Below are 16,066 nucleotides of genomic sequence, written 5' to 3' on the forward strand. Positions count from 1 at the left end.
ATGGCAGGGGAGTATTTCCCTGTAGGCTTTGATCTGAGGTCTGACAATGCTCCAACCTAGGGTTTAGAATTCTGCTACCAGCTTCTCACCTACTAGCTCCTAGTCTGCCTCTCTCCCAAGAAAACGTTCATTAGTTCAATATTAACATCATCTGGATCTCTCTCTTCCTCTCACAATCCAATCATTTGGCTCGACTTTCAAAATCCCTCTGGAATCCAACCATTTTTTTCTTCCTCCCTGTCCAGCCTCCAATCTCTCCTGCCAGATCATCTCAGCAGTCTATTCCCTAGGACCCCTGCTTCCCTCTCAGAAACTGTTTCCAACAAGCAGCCACAGGGACCCGTTAACACACGAGTTAGATCATGGCCATCCTTGGCTCTGAGCCCTCCCTTGTCTCCATCTCACTCAGCGCAGTGAGGGGAAAAAAAAATAAGTGGAGTAGGACAACAAGGAGTATCGAGGGAGTGCACCACGGCCCATGTGGCCCCGCACCATCTGGCCCCCACTGCCCCGCTGAGCCCTTCTTTCATTCTACCTCTTACCCAACCTCCACCCAGGCACCTCAGTGCCCCTGAACTTTCTCAAACATGCTAAGCACAATCCTGCCTCGTGGCCGTTGCTCTTGCAAACTGGTCTCTCTGCCTGCAAAATTCTTTCCCACCATCTGCATTTCTCACTTCGACTCTGCTCAAATATCATCTTTCCAGGGAAGCCTTTTCTGTTTACCCTAAAATTGTCGCCCCCTCCCCCAATACTCCTTATTTTCCTTCTCAATATTGTTTCCCCTCTGTAGCACTTAGATTACTGTGGATATCATCCATGTCCCACACAAGAAAATGAGCTTGTGAAGGAAGAAAGTTTATCTGCCTTGTTTACCGCTGTGTCTCATGGCCAGAACAATGCCTAGCAGAGAGTAGGTGTTCAGTAAATGCATGTTGCACGAATGAAGGGCTATCTGAGCTGAGACTAGAAGGGCGATAGGGTTCTCCAGGGAAAAGAGAGATGTAGGAGGGGAAGTGCTCCTAGAAGAAACAAGATCATGGAGGATGGCACCCTTACGTTGCCAGCCCCCAGGCACCCCAGACTCACCAGCCGCTTTGCCCAGAGTGGCAGCTTGCCATTGGTCAGCAGGCACGGAGGATCTGAAGAGACACGTGGAATCCATAAAAAGACAGTAAACAACCCCACAGACAAATGGGCAACAAACATAAACAGGCACTATTTCCAAACATTTCCAAACACTATAGGAATCCACAGACATATCAGAAGATGCTCAGCCTCACTAATTGTCAGGGAAATGCACATTTACACAATGGGATATAATGTTTTACCCCTAAGATCTGACAAAATTAAAATGCTTCATACTATCAAATGCCGGCAAAAATATGGGGAAAAGACGGGCTTAACACCGACTGCTGGGGAGGGGGCAGTAAGGAGGGCCCCCGGGGTTCTCTTTTAAAAGAAAAAGTGTACTAACCCCAGGGCCCAGCAGTGCCAGTCCTTGGCCTCTATCCTGGAGAAATGCTCTCACACATGCCCAAAGAGGAGGCCCAGGCGCTTAGCCTCCTTCACAACCGTGTAAAGTTGGAAAACACCTAAATGCCCACCCAGAGGGAATAACTTAAAATACCCTGCTATGCCGCTGGTCAAAAGAGGGAGGCCTCTGCTTGGTATCCACCAAGGTACAGGTGGATAAGATACTATTGAGAGGAAAAAGAACAATATGTGTAGTATACTACCATTTATGGACATAAATATGTGTTTCCTATGGATATATACATATGTATATAATGTTCAGGAAAAGTCCTATAAAGATGCACAGGAAACTGGTAAAAGCGGTCAGCCCTCCACCCGGCCAGCAGCGGGCAGATGAAGAGACTTCCAGCCAAGATGGAGGCACAGGTAAACACGCTTCACCTCCTTGCACAACTATAGCAAAAATTACAACTAAACTACAAAACAAACATCACCCAGGTTCGTCAGAAAATTCAGCTGTATGGAAGCCCGACAACCAAGCATTTAAAGGAGCCGAATTCATCCAGATGGGTGCCTTTTCTACAAGAGGCCATGCTACTAAGACATGGAGTCAAAGCAGCTCTACCTAATACACAGAAACAAACACAGGGAGGCTGCCAAACTGAGGAGACTAAGAATTGTGGACCAAAGGAAAGAACAGAAGAAAAAAAAAAAAACCCTCCTAAAAAGGAAAATAACTAAATGAAATGGATGTAAGCAACCTATCAGATGCAAAATTCAAAACACTGGTGATCAGGTGCTCAAAGAAATCATTGGGTACTGCAACAGCATAAAAAAGGCCCAGGCAGAAATGAAGGCTGCATTAAGTGAAATAAAGAAAAATCTACAGGGAACCAACAGTGGAGAAGATGAAGCCGAGATTCAAACCAACGATTTGGAACATAAGGAAGAAAAGAACCATTCAATCAGAACAGCAAGAAGAAAAAAGAATTCAAGAAAATGAGAATAGAGTAAGGAGACTAGGGGACATCTGCAAATGTACCAACATCTGAATCATAGGGGTGCCAGAAGGAGAGCAGAAAGAGCAAGAAATTGAAAACTTATTTGAAAAGATGATGAAAGAAAACTTCCCTAATTTGGTAAAGGAAACAGACATACAAATCCAGGAAGCATGAAGAATCCCAAACAAGTTGGGCCCAAAGAGGACCACACGAAGACACATCACAATTCAAATGCCAAAGGTTAAAGATAAAGAGAGAATCTTAAAAGCAGCAAGAGAAAAAGCAGACAGTTACCTACAAAGGAGTCCCTGTAAGACTGCCAGCTGATTTCTCAAAAGATACTTTACAGGCTAGAAGGGACTGGCAAGAAGTATTCAAAGTGATGAAAAGCAAGGACCTACAACTTAGATTGCTCTATCCAGCAAAGTTATCATCTAGAACGGGACGGCAGATAAAGTGCTCCCCAGATAAGGACAAGTTAAAGGAGTTCATCATCACCAAGCCATTCTTATATGAAATGCCAAAGGGAACTATGTAAGAAAAAGAAGATCAAAACGATGAACGTTAAAGTGGCAACAAATGCACAAGTATCAACAACCAAATCTAAAAAATTAAGCAAACAAGCAGAACAGGAACAGAATCATAGATATGGAGATCATTCAGAGGGTTATCGTGTGGAGGGTGACAGGGGAGCGGCGGTGTGGGAGAATGGGAGAAAAGGTGCAGGGATTAAGAAGTACAACGCAGTAGGTACAAAATAAACGGAGGGATGTTAAGAACAGTATAGGAAATGGAGTAGCCAAAGAACTTATATGTGTGACCCATGGACGTGAACTAAGGGAAGGGATTTTTGGAGGGAAGTGGGGTACAGGATGGAGTCGGGCAAAGGGGGAAAAACTGGGACAGCTGTAACAGCAAAATCAATAAAATATACTAAAAAAAATTTTTTTTTTAAAGAGTGGTCACCCTGGAGAGGGTCCTGGACCAGGAGTAAGGGTGGGGACAAAGAACATTAACTTATCCTGATTTTTTTCCAAGGCTGCACCCTCACCTTTGCTGTTGCCTAGCAATCAGCCATCTGTGGCCCTTGTTGGTGGAGCCCACCACCCACACTGAAAGCACCTAGTGCTTGCTGATCACTGTTCCCAGCCTCTCTCACAGCTGGAGCAATCATGACCAGTGGGACCTGAGAGAAGCCTGTCAGGGGCTTGTGGGAAAATATTCCTTTCTTTCTCTCTTTGTCTCTAATTTATTTTTTAGGGAGAGGGGAAGGGAGGGAGAAAGAAGGAGAGAAACATCGATGTGAGAGAACCACCGATCAGCTGCCTTCTGTATGTGCCCTGACCTGGGACGGAACCTGCAACCCAGGCACGTGCCTTGACCGGGAATCAAACCAGCAACCCTTCAGCTTGCAGTCTGGCACTCAAACCACCGAGCTGCACCAGCGAGGGCGGGAAATGTTCCTTTCCAAAGGATAGTCTAGGAGGAAATGTCCTGTTCAAGCACGCCTCTGATGCCTAGCACTTAAGCAGCCATCTTGCAACCATGAGGGCCTATGCCAACCAAGGCGCTATGCAGAGGAGTAGAGATTTATAGAGTCTGGCCTTTCATAAAGTCATTAAGCTACTACTCTCCCTTTTTGCCTGAACAACAAACAATACAATTGTTTGTTGTATGTCAGAAAAAACCTACAATTTCCCACTAAAATCTGTTCTGTCTTCTGGTTAATGTGCTCTGTTTCTTTCTTGGGGCATCCTCTTTACAACCCTCCCTCCCAGGAAAGGAAGTCTGCCTGACAGCAAAGCCAATGTGGAGAAAAGTAGAGCCAAAACATAGAAAATAAATACACTCCTTTAACATCACTTGACTACCTGGATCCAGCTATGCCCGAAGCCATCCTCTCAAATTTTCAGGTACATGAACCAATAAATTATTTTTCTAGCTACACCAATGAGAGTCTGGTTGCCATTACACTGAGAGAGTCCTGACCAATATGATTACTGAGCTTCAGTATGTGCCAGGCACTGAAAACAAAGTAGTGGGCGAAACCCAGCCACGACCCCTACACTGACAGAGGTCAAATGAGGACTCCTTTGGATGGATCAGTTTCCCAACCTGGATCCAAGCTCTCTTTGGATGGTGTCTTCAGCAGCTCTTCAGGTTCACACTCTTCCTCCAGCTCATCCTCTGTCTGCTCTCCAGGGCTTAAGGAGCAAATCTTGCTGGATGTACATGCCTCCTGCCTGAAGCCAGGAATGAGGAAGGCAAGGAGAGAAATAGGTAAATGGGGTCCTAGAGGGATCTGCCTAGGGCCAGGGCCCTGTGCTAGGTTCCACATGAACCCATGGTGCTGGGAGGTCTCACCTGCCACACCCACCCTGCTAGAAATATATCAGCATACTAAATGAGATAGAAGAAAGGCTGGGCTCAAAAAATAAGAAACTCCAAAGGCCACATCAATGGGATGTTTGAAAAACAGACCAGATAGTGGGGCTCGAGTACTGAGCTGCTGGGACCTGTTTGGGGAAGCAGGGGGTAGCGATGAGGTTTTAGCTCCTTTGGAGTCTAGGAGACTACATGCTTGACACAAGGTGGGCACTGGAGCCAGGACCCTGCTCCGGCCCCAGGGTAGGGCGTGAGACTCGAAACCGAGAGCCAAAGGTAGCTGCTCTCTCCCTTGGTGCCTCTGTCTACAAAGCCTCCAAGTCCACTGCAGGACAGGCGGCACACGTCAAGGCCTGGTCCCCACGGGGAGGCAATGACAAAGCCTCAAGACAGAGAGACAGGGACGGCTCCGGGGGCAGGGGAGAGGAAGGAAAAACCTACAATTTCCCACTAAAACCGAGACCTCCAAACCAAATTCCCAAATTAAAAACCAGACAATAAATTCATGCCAAATAAAAGTGGTCTCCACAGCCTGAGAACCTTAAAGAGTAAGAAGGCATCTCAGTGACACTGGACCCTTCCCTGACCACCTCCCTCCTGGGTCAGGGGCTTCCTCTGGTCTCCACAGCCTCCTGGGGCTTCCTGCATCACAGTACCCACAGGCTCTCCAAGCACTTTGCATCTCCGCTCCAAAACCCTTCTCATATGTGTTATTATAACTTTGTATTCAAAGTCCATCTCCTCCCTGAGGGTGTACAAAAGGCAGGGCCCAGGGCTGTCTTGGCTATGGCTCTGTCCCCAGCATCGTGCCTCTTGAGGCCTACAGTAGGAAAATATTCCTCTGGGGGAGGAGAGAGAGGAGATGTGCAGGTGGCTGCTAGGACCTGGGGTGGCTGCTCCACTTCCCATCCTTTGTGTTCTGCTGCCCCTGCTCCTGATGGTCAATTTCCAGCAGGTGCCGCTTCATGCAGTTGGTGATCTCTGGGCCCAGGTGCCAGATGAACACACAGCTGTAGAGGCCAAAGAGAGATGTGGAAGGGTCAGAAACACTGACTACACAAGTCACCTGACTCTGAGGCCACCACCATCATCACAGCCAAGACCCCATTCCTTGGCACCTCCCAGAAAACACAACCCATCAGCTTAGTGCAGGGGCTCCCGGCCATGTCAGGTCTGAATCCTGGGTGGGGGGCTCCAGGGAACCCCAGCTAACCAGAGCCTGCTCTGAGGGCCTCCAGACCGAGGAAAGGGGTGGTGAGGAAGCAGGGTAGTAAACTGAAGGGAGTGAGAAAAGGGACTTCCTCGGGTACCAACCACATGCTAGGAATTTATTTATTATATTTATTATAAATTATTACATATATAACTTACATAAGGAACTATATCAGGATGACATATATAATCATCTCATTTAATTTTAATTATCACCATACAGTTTTCAAGGTAAATGGTATCAACCCTCTTACAAAGGAACAAACTGAAGCTCAGGGAGGGGAAATGACCTGCTCAAGGTCACAAGTAAATAAGCAGCAAATCTGGGATTTGAACTCAGGGCTGGCTGTGATGCCAAGGTGCTTGCTGTCCAAGGAGACAGAAAGCTGGAACACTCTGAAGAGCTCTCTGTGCAGACAGGTTGTAAGCCTGGTGTTGCCAGGGTCTAAGCCCCTGCTCTCCCTACAGTGTAGATGAAATACATTCCCAGAGGGAGGCCAGCCAGGGGCAGCCTCTAGGCCTTTCCCACCTGTCTCCTGATACTGTGATCAAGTGACGACAGTCATAGGTGAACTTAATGCCGGTGACGATGTCTAGAAACAGAACAGAGAAGCTGCGCTGACCTTCTGAGTCAGAAGGCTGTGTGGGGGTGGGTGAGGAGATGTCCCAAGCAGGGAGGCACACCCACCAGAATGGCCAAACATCTTGGCAACGCACTCGCCCGAGTAAAAGTCAATCACTGAGATGCTTTTGTCAGAGCAGCTTGTGGCTAGGAAGGTGCCTGAGGGGTCCACGTGGACCTGCCAAGGAGAGAATGCCAGTGATGCTTTATGCTGCCTGCTTCTTCTCTATGGTGAGGCCCAAGTCAAAGATCCCAGTCCCCACTGACTGAGGACCACCCTTGAGCTGGACACTTGGTACATGGGCTCATCCCAGAGAGCCCTCACAAACACACCCTTGGTACGGTAGGAACTCCTGCCTCCCACCGCACAGGTAAAAAAACCTAACATATACAACAATGGTACTGATGGCAGCCAGGCCCTGTGCTAAGCACTGTATGTGCATAACGTGTTTCCTCCACACGACAACCCTATGACAGAAACTCTTCGTACTTGCATTTTACAGATGATGAACCAGACTGGAGAGGCGACGCTTGCCCGGGGTCACAGTCAGCCTGAGACAAAGCTGTGCAGGGGGCGGGGGGTGGGGGGTGGGATTGGGGGGGGGGGGGGGGGAGGATTCTGACCGTGGAGCCTGAACTCTCAATTAGTCCAGAGGCTCTGAGAAGGTCCCTGCCTTGGCCTGGATAACACAGGCAGGAGACAAGCCTGGCAAGGGAGCCCAGGACTCTGAGTTTTCCCACCATACTCTGTTGCCACTCAGAATGGAAACCACTTAAAATGGCTCCACCTAGAGGAGGACTCAGTAAATAAAGGTGAAGCAGTCTGGGCCACCCCTAGCTCCTGAGCATCCTTGGTCAGCCAGGCCAGAGTGGGTGGCTGGCCAGCATGTGATCCTTTAATCAGGTGCCAAGGAGGACACAGGTCTAAGGCGGCTCATCAGGACAGCAGACACAAAGGGGAAACTTGTGTGTGGGGTCCGTGTATAGTTTTCACCCCAGGGGCCCTGGGCCCTCACCTTCAGCAGGGACCCTTCATCGCCTTGGGAGCCCTTGTAGCACTTCTTCTGCTTTCCATTCATGGTGTTGTAGACTCTGGGGAGGTGGTTACAGAACATGACCAACATGGATCTGCCCACCCGCCCACGTCCTCGCCCCTAGAAGGCCACTGCCACCTCTTATTCCCCATCTGATGGCTGGACTGAAACCCCATCTCAGAGAATGAGACACCATCTCAGGCTCAGGTCATGGAAATGACGCATTAGGGTGTCTGTTGGAATTAATGTCCACCTCCCTGCCACGGAGTGAGCTCAGTGCCTGGCACCCCAATTTGAATGAGCGGTTGAAGGAGGCGGAGAACCTCTTTGCACATGCCATGTCCTTTACATACTGCCCCCCTGCCATTGGCTCAATCCTCTGTGGCCTTCAGAATCTCAGCTCAGACATTCCTTCCATTAAGCAGAGGTAGGGTCAGGTATTGCCCCAGGGCCCCCCCACCCCTTGGTCTATCCCCATCCCAGCCCTGACCACTCCAAGTTGTTACTCTCTGGTGAAGTGTCCATCTCTCCTCCACTGGACTATGGGCTCTGTGAAGGCAGGGCCTGGGGCTGCCCTGCTCACTGCTGTTACTCCTGCATTGTCCATCCCAGACAGGTGCTTGGGTAATGTAGGCGAGTGAATAAGTTTATGAGCCACATCCGTGCCTCTCAGTCACCCCCCATAGGCTTCTGGAGAGACAGAAGGAACCCTCTGCTGATCTGGAGGCTATGCCCAGGTGAAACCAGCTCCTAAGAAACACCTGCTGGGTCCCTCCAGTCACTTGGCCTCTCAGGGACCAGATGAGCATGGGGAAAGAGAGCAGACAGTGCACAAGAAGACAGACTCAGCTAGGTCCTATACAGGCCCCACTCAGAAAGTGGCCCAGGCCAGGCTGACAAAGGGCCCAGGGCAGCTCCTCACCTCACATTGCGGTCCTGGCAGGCCACAGCCATGTACTTCTGGGTAATGTCAACGTCCATGTCATACAAGGTGGTCTTCTCTGCCACATGGTGGGTGCGGACAAAGTGGAGCCCATCTGAGCCCTGGCAGGGCAGGCAGGACCCTCAAAGGACAGCTGTGACAAGCATCCCCCTACCCCAGCTCCCAAGAAGGCCACCCCACACTACCTGCTGGGCACTACGAAAGTAGATGCTCTTGTCAGCCCCACAGCTGATCATCTGGATGTCTCTGTTGCCTGGAAGAGGAAGCAGCAGTGTATTACGTAGGGCTGGGCCACCACTGCAAGGGAACTCAGCTGGGGTTCAGGGAGGGCTTCCGGGTGCACGTAGGAGTCTGTAAGATGTGAGCTGTGTGTGTGAGGAAGTACAGATGGAGCACTTGCAAGGGAGGCCCCTGCAGAGCAAGGGCTGAAAGGGAAACGAAGGCCAAGGGCGCAGAAGGGGCTGCATGTCTTAGACAGGCAGACACTGGGAGGCTCATGCGATCATGATCAGAACACCGACACATCCCTCAGGCCAGGCCCTGCACTGCCTGTGCCTCCCCTCTTCCTGACTGCTCACTAGCCACTTCATCGCACAAATGTGACCCAGGGCTGAGTCACAACAGTCTTTGCCCCAGGGTGCACAGAGAGTCAGGACAGGCCAGGACTGAAGCCAGGCATTCTCTGGTTAAACACTGTGCTCTGAAACCAGCTTCTTCTCTGAACCTCAGCTTCCTGCCTGTATAATGGGCCTACAACAGCCCCTGCCTCAAGAAATTGTGTGAAACCTTAAACAGTGGCTGCTACCTGGTAAGCACTTTTCTTCTTTTTCTTCTTCTTCTTCTTTCTTTATAGATTAAGAATAACAGTACACATACCTCACAGAGTTGCGGTGAAAACGAAAAGACAAAATAAATATTTAGAAGCTTATACAACAGATGCTGCTTCCTTCACGAGAAGGCGTTTGAGAGAGCCCAGGCATGACATGCGAGTTAGGATGCTGCTCGAGCAGGAGTCACTGGCTCACAGAGGGGAGTGAGCCCTGTGAGGGAGAGGCAGAGACCCAGAGAAAGGCCTGTAAGTTACTGGTAATGTTTCGCTCTTAACCTGGTAGATCCAAGCATTTAGCAATGTTAGGACCACAAATAATTCTAACAGTTGCTGGCTATAAACAAACATGGGTGTGTGGCGTTCCAGTTCATACCTACTGACCGTAAGCCTTGATGTGGTGTTCACTGTGTTACAGTCGGGCACCACTTACCAATGGGACGTGTTCTGAGAAATGTGTCATGAGGCGATTTTGGTGTTGGGATAATGTCACAGAGCGCGCTTACACAAACCTAGACGGGAGAGCGTCCATATAACATACCTAGGTTATGGAATAGCCCATTGCTCCTAGGCTACAAGCCTGTACGGCATGTCACTGCACAAGACAACACAAGATGAAATCAAGCGCCAGAGCAAATGATAGGGTCAAGAGACTCAGTAAATACGAGACGATGAGGTTGCTGCCAGTGTAACACACCACACTGTTTTATAGCAAACTTTGTTTTATAAGTAGAAAGAGTACATGCTAAAATAACGATTAGAGGCATAGTAAATACATGAATCAGTAACATATTTGGTTATTATTATCAAATATTATGTACTGTATGCAATCATACGTGATATACTTTTGTATGACTGACAGCACAAGTTTGCTTGCATTGGCATTGCCGTAAACACATGAGTACTACGGCCCGTGTTGCACTGTGACATTACGTCGGCTACGACGTCACTAGGTGATAGAAAGTTTTCAGCTACACTATAATGTCATGGGACCACCTTAGTACAGGCAGCCTGTCAGTGACCAAAACGTCACGTGGTGCATGACTGTATTCGGTAACCTACGTTCTGTATTCACTTTCTGGATACGCTGCACAGAAAAGTTAAAAGCCTCAGTCCTTATTTAGCAGGGCAGCTTCAGATAGGTTTGGACCGACGGGTGCCCAGTTTATGCTGACTATCACTGTTTTGAGCATAACCCCCAAGTGAGCCAGCCCAGCAGAGCAAAGCAATCAGGAGCTGGATTTAGGAGCTGCATCCTCTCAGGCTGGCTGGGGCTCTAACGAAGGCCTACACCCTTCAGAAGGTGCCCTAAAGGACCAACTTCGGGGCCACCCCCTGGGACAGTCACCACCTCTCCTGGATCTAGACCATCCGTTAAAGGTGACGTCCCTGGGGCCAAACTGCCAGATTTGCTCTAACTCCCTCTAGCTGATGGAATGAAACAGCTTTTAAAAAAATTATTATTGTTGTTGTTATTGTTATTGTTATATTTATCCTCACTCCAGGACACTTTTCCATTGTTTAGGAAGGGAGAGAGAGGAAACATCAATGTGAGAGAGCCCAAATGGGGGATTGCACGTGCCTGGACCAGGGATTGAATTCATACCCTAGGTATGAGCCCAGACCAGGGATGGAACCCCAAACCTAGCTATGTGTCTCAACCAGGAATCAAACCTGCAACCCTTTAGTCACGGGATGACACTCCAACCCACCGGGGCACAGGCCAGGGCCAAACAGGTCTTTAAGGGTGTCTGAGAAGTTTAGCCGATCAACTTTTGTTAGGCCTTCATCGAGACACATCAAACACTGTTAACTTATTTTTCCCCAGCTCCCTATCACCTTAGCCAGAGAGAGGCGGGCAGGGAGTAGAGACACTGGAGTCTCTTGGAGTAACATCCAAGAGACATTAATACATCCTCAGTCACAAAACTATATGTGAAAAAATGCTTCACAGTCAAGAACTTACCATGCACGAATGTATTATTCTCTCCATGAATATATCTTCTTAAATATAGTTTTGAACATGTTCTTGGGTTCTGATCAGTTGGCCCCCCACAGGGCCTGCCTCGCCTCCCCTTGGGAACCCTTAGGGCCAGGGATCTGCATGCTGAATCTTTTCATTCTTGGAGGAATCCCTTGGATGACTTGGTGGAGCACAGACTTTGGAGGACAGCCTTAGGTAAGATCCTAGGCCTGTACCTACTAGCTGTGTGACTCTGGCTGTGAACATGGGGTAAAGAAGGGATAAATGCTGGGATGGCACAAGGATAATACCCCAGTAAAGAAATTGGCCTCCAGCAATGGTTCACTGCCACCTATTTTCTGCCAAGCCACCGGTGCCCTCTCACAAGACCCTGCCCTCTCACAAGATCGGCACCTTGATTTCTCTCAGGGGACCAGCACTCATCTAATGCCAGTCCTCCTAGGATCAGGAAGTGGAGGTAGGCGGTGGCTGGGCACCAGAACCTGGCCAAAGAGAACACTCCAAAGCCCTGGCACTGCTAACTCTTCTGGAAAGAGCAGGTGCCTCAAACCTGCAAAAGGAAAGTCAGCTCCCAGTTTTGGCCAAAATGAATAGGAAAAGGGGAAATCTCTTTCCAGTGGCCCAGTGACAACCAAGATCTGTCCTCCCAGAGAAAAGCACAGCTAACAGAGGAGAGAGTCCTGATAATTTAAAAAATTCAACCTTTGGATCCAGCTGTGCCCCAATCCAGAGCTTGCTTTCTCCCATTTTTTTGTTTAAGCTCAAGAGAGTTTTTACTGTTGGCAAAGGAACACATCTAAGAAGATGCTGGAAGCGGGAAGGAAGGGCTCACCTGCAAACTTGATGGCCGTGATGGAGGAGGAATGGTCGTCCAGGGTCTGCTCCAGGTTGTAGCTCTTCTCCACGTTCAGCACATGGATCAGTCCGATCCCTACGGCCGAGGCCAGCAAGGTCAACCCTGTGAGTGGAGAGAGTGGCCCTGGGTTCCCCGGAGGCTACTTGATGCATTGGCCTCCTGGAGAGCAGCACAGCCAAGCTTTCCAAGTCTTGAAGAAGGGGTCTTTGGTTCCATAATTTCCGCTAGCTTGCTCCAAACCCAGAAGGGGCGCACTCACCTCAGCTCTGTGTAATCTTTCTCCAGAGCCCCCAAACCCTGGCATTTCACATCCCATGCCAGCAGTTTCAGGAGCACTAATCTTCAGGTACACCTGGACGTCCTTCACTTGTGCCCACAGCAGACATCCTAGCAGAGCCCAGCACTGCTTCCTACCAAGTCCAATTCCTTGGCATGCCATGTGAAGTCCTGCCAACTTCTCTGCCTCCTGAAAACACTGCCCCTTCACTCTCTGAGCTCTGGCTGCAGGGGCCTTGTCCGGGCCCTGCTGATTACCTACCCACTGCCCCACTTCCTCCTACCCCTAGGACTTCCTTGCTTGCCCCCTGAGACAGTGCCTACACTGGTCACCTGGTACTTCTGAGGCCTAACATATGACCTGAGGTGGAAGGGCACTCAGGAAAGGCATACTGAATGAAGAGAAATTTAAGGAAAATTTATTGGGGCAGGGGGTGCGGAGGAAGGAAGAAGGAAAGAAGAGCATGGGAAAGATCATTAACATATGAGGACATAGCTCTCCCTCTGTTATGTGCTTACCGAGACTGTGTCATTGAAATCAGATTATGGGGAAAAGAAACAGACAAACCGAAACTGAAGGAAATTCTATAAAATGACTGGTCTACACTCTGCAGAAAGCCAAAGTCATAAAGACAAATTAAGTGTATGGAAATGTTCCAGGATAAACGTGACAAAAGAGCCAGGACAACTAAAGTGTGAACCTGGACTGGAAAAACACAGGTGCTAAAGGGACAATATTGGGACAACTGGCAAAATGTAAGGACCATAAGACAGATGACGGCATAGCATCAAAGTAAAATTCCCACATTTGATAAGCCCCGTGGTCATGTAAACAGTTGTCCCCATTCCGAGGAAATGCTGACAAAAGCATTTCAGGGTGAACAGGCATCATGCCTGCAATTTACATTCAAATAGTTCAGCAAATGAAAAGAATGTATGAGCTGTGATCGTCTTATGTGCGTGTATGTACACACACACACACAGATGGGGAGAGGAGAAGCAGATAAACTCATTACACAGGTCACAGGGTGAGATAGGTTTTAAAAGAAGAAAAATGTGGGGGATCTGGGTAAAGAGCATGTGGGTATTCACTATAATATTCTTGTAATTTTTCTGTAGGCATTATACAAGTTTCACTGTCAATCTACCTTCCCTAGCAGGGGATGAGCTCGTTCATACATTCGCTCCTTCGACACCCACCTCTTTAGCCTGTGCTCTGTTCAGGGCACTGGGCACCAGGGTAAGTCCAGTGCAGTCCTGCCTGCCAGTATCTTGCTTTCTGGGGTCCTAGTCACCTTGGTCCCAGGGTCCAGAGACAGGGGCCCTTACTAAACACAGGACTTCTAGCTGTCACTCACAGCCCTAGCAGATACCAACTACCCCTCCCTATGGCTCTGTCAGGGGGGCCATTCCCCTGCCCCTCCCCCTGTCGCCCTGCCAGGGGCTCACCAGTCTCAGGCTTGGAGTACTCCAGGCATAGCACCTCAGCATCGTGGGCCTCCATCTTGACCAGCTCATCCATGAAGTGCAGCTCATGGATCCTAGGAGACACACACCGCCCGCTATACCCTTCTCCCAGGGCCCTCCCAGCCCCGCTCCCACCCAGGCACTCTGCCACTGCCAGGTAGGTGACATCAGGAAGTAGTTTAGAGATACCGAACCACTGTTATCATCTAGAAACCTGCCATCTTAAAGGAAGCAGTGCCAAAGCTGGGAGTACCTCAGGGGCTCCATGGGCCAGGTCTAGGACAGTCCTCTAGGGAGAACAAGGGTTAGGGCAGCACTGTTTCACAAGTGAACCCTGGGGAGGGGGAGGGGAGCAGGGATCAGGGGTCAGAGGTCAGAGGGCATACTCAAGAATAGGACCTAAGGGTGGGAACATCTAATTCCAATCTGTCATTCTTAGTCTCAAATCTAGACTTTTCTCGTTCTCTCCAACGGAAAGCAAACAGCGAGACGTCATCCAGGGTTGAAATAAGAGAGAACCATCCCAGTTTCTCTGCTCTCTGCCTGTGCCTAGTTACTTAGCTCCTCGTACCTCAATTAGCCCACATGAAAATGGAGCTGATAGCAGCACTTACATCGGAGGGTCAGTGAGGCGACTAAAGTGGTTGAGATACACATAGTATCAGGCCAGTGCCCAGCCTGGGGAAAGAGTGCTATGCCCATGTAGCCCTTGTTGCTGCTTTCACCATTCATGGCAGGGTGCTATCAGTGGGAGCAGCCCGTTGACACATTCGGTTTGCCTTGTGCAGTGATTGATATCAAAACAGTTGTCAGCATTTTAAAAACCACAGAATTTTCACGGGGAAAAAAAAACCCCTGCACTTTCTGCTCTTCTTGGACAATGAGGACACATGACAACTTTGAGGGCATGCTCTCCAGTTCCCCCTAGCCCTTTCCATCCCTCAACAGCCCCAGCGCCAGGTGGTCACAGCTGTCATTCATCCACTTAAACCCGGTCCCTGTGACAGGGCTCATATGCTGCCAGCATCTATTGTAACATCTTGAAAGACCTCTGCTCTCAAATGTCCCATCCTCCTGGCTCCTCACCCAGGCCTACCAGGACCCCACAAGCTCCAGCTGGCATCTTCTCTGATGGTTTGGCAGGGGCACCACACAGCTGGTAAAGTGTTACCCTGTCCTAGAGGCATGCAAATTTGCCTGCCTACTCTGTAGGCAAAGTTCGCATGCCTCAGCTGTTGAGGTCCCCAGTACCCACCCACCCTCACCTTAGCCCTTTTGGAAGACTCTCTGCTTAAGTTCCCAGGGGTGGCTGGTTACAGGATTGCTACTCACAGCCCCTCATTCCCAATGAGTAGCTGCAGGTACAAAGGCCAGGGTTCCTCCCCACCAGCCTGAGTATCCACGAGCCCAAGCTGGGAGGTGGACACTAGACGCCCACTGGAGCCCACTTGCCTCAGATTTCCACTTCGGTCACCTGAAGCCAAGTGTTGGCCATCAGGACTGACTTGCATGACTCGTACTCCGGCTTTCATGTCCATAGGTGCCCCATTCTCACTCCCCCGGTCTGGGAAGTGTGACATATCCTGCAGATGCTGAATGTCATTCTCTACATACACTACCTTCAGTAGGGTCTGCAGGAAGGAAAGAGCTGAAGTCAGTACAGTGAGAAGGTCTGAAACACCTCTATAATTTTGTATCCCAAGAGCTAGTCTCCCATTCTTTGTTAGTAACAGAACTCCAATTCTGTCCTGGGAGGTTCACCACTAAGGATAATAACTATGTTTCCCAGCCTCCCTTGCAGCTAGATGAGGATCTGTGAATAAAGTCTGGTCAGTGACATGTAAGGCAAGTGGGAACCCTTCTGCTTCCTTCCTGCGGTCTGAGACTCACTGATGTGATAACGGGAACTCTGACAGCCATTTTGGATGGTGGACATAGGGGCCATCCTTCAAAACGGCAGAGTGGAGAGTTAGAAGGCTCTTGG

General features: G+C 49.4%; 1 protein-coding gene across 1 annotated transcript in view; it reads right to left on the bottom strand.

Annotated features, from left to right (window-relative positions):
- Nucleotides 1-16,066, bottom strand: part of WDR62 (WD repeat domain 62) — a 43,402-nt gene that overhangs the window by 7,688 nt on the left and 19,648 nt on the right. The window contains 11 exon segments of the mRNA XM_028530209.2: nucleotides 1,090-1,142; nucleotides 4,593-4,720; nucleotides 5,747-5,872; nucleotides 6,604-6,667; nucleotides 6,763-6,874; nucleotides 7,713-7,788; nucleotides 8,653-8,774; nucleotides 8,859-8,926; nucleotides 12,316-12,441; nucleotides 14,065-14,156; nucleotides 15,535-15,713. Coding sequence (XP_028386010.2) covers nucleotides 1,090-1,142; nucleotides 4,593-4,720; nucleotides 5,747-5,872; nucleotides 6,604-6,667; nucleotides 6,763-6,874; nucleotides 7,713-7,788; nucleotides 8,653-8,774; nucleotides 8,859-8,926; nucleotides 12,316-12,441; nucleotides 14,065-14,156; nucleotides 15,535-15,713 — 1,146 coding nt within the window.

The sequence above is a fragment of the Phyllostomus discolor genome, chromosome 12, assembly GCF_004126475.2.
Source record: "Phyllostomus discolor isolate MPI-MPIP mPhyDis1 chromosome 12, mPhyDis1.pri.v3, whole genome shotgun sequence".
NCBI lineage: Eukaryota > Metazoa > Chordata > Mammalia > Chiroptera > Phyllostomidae > Phyllostomus > Phyllostomus discolor.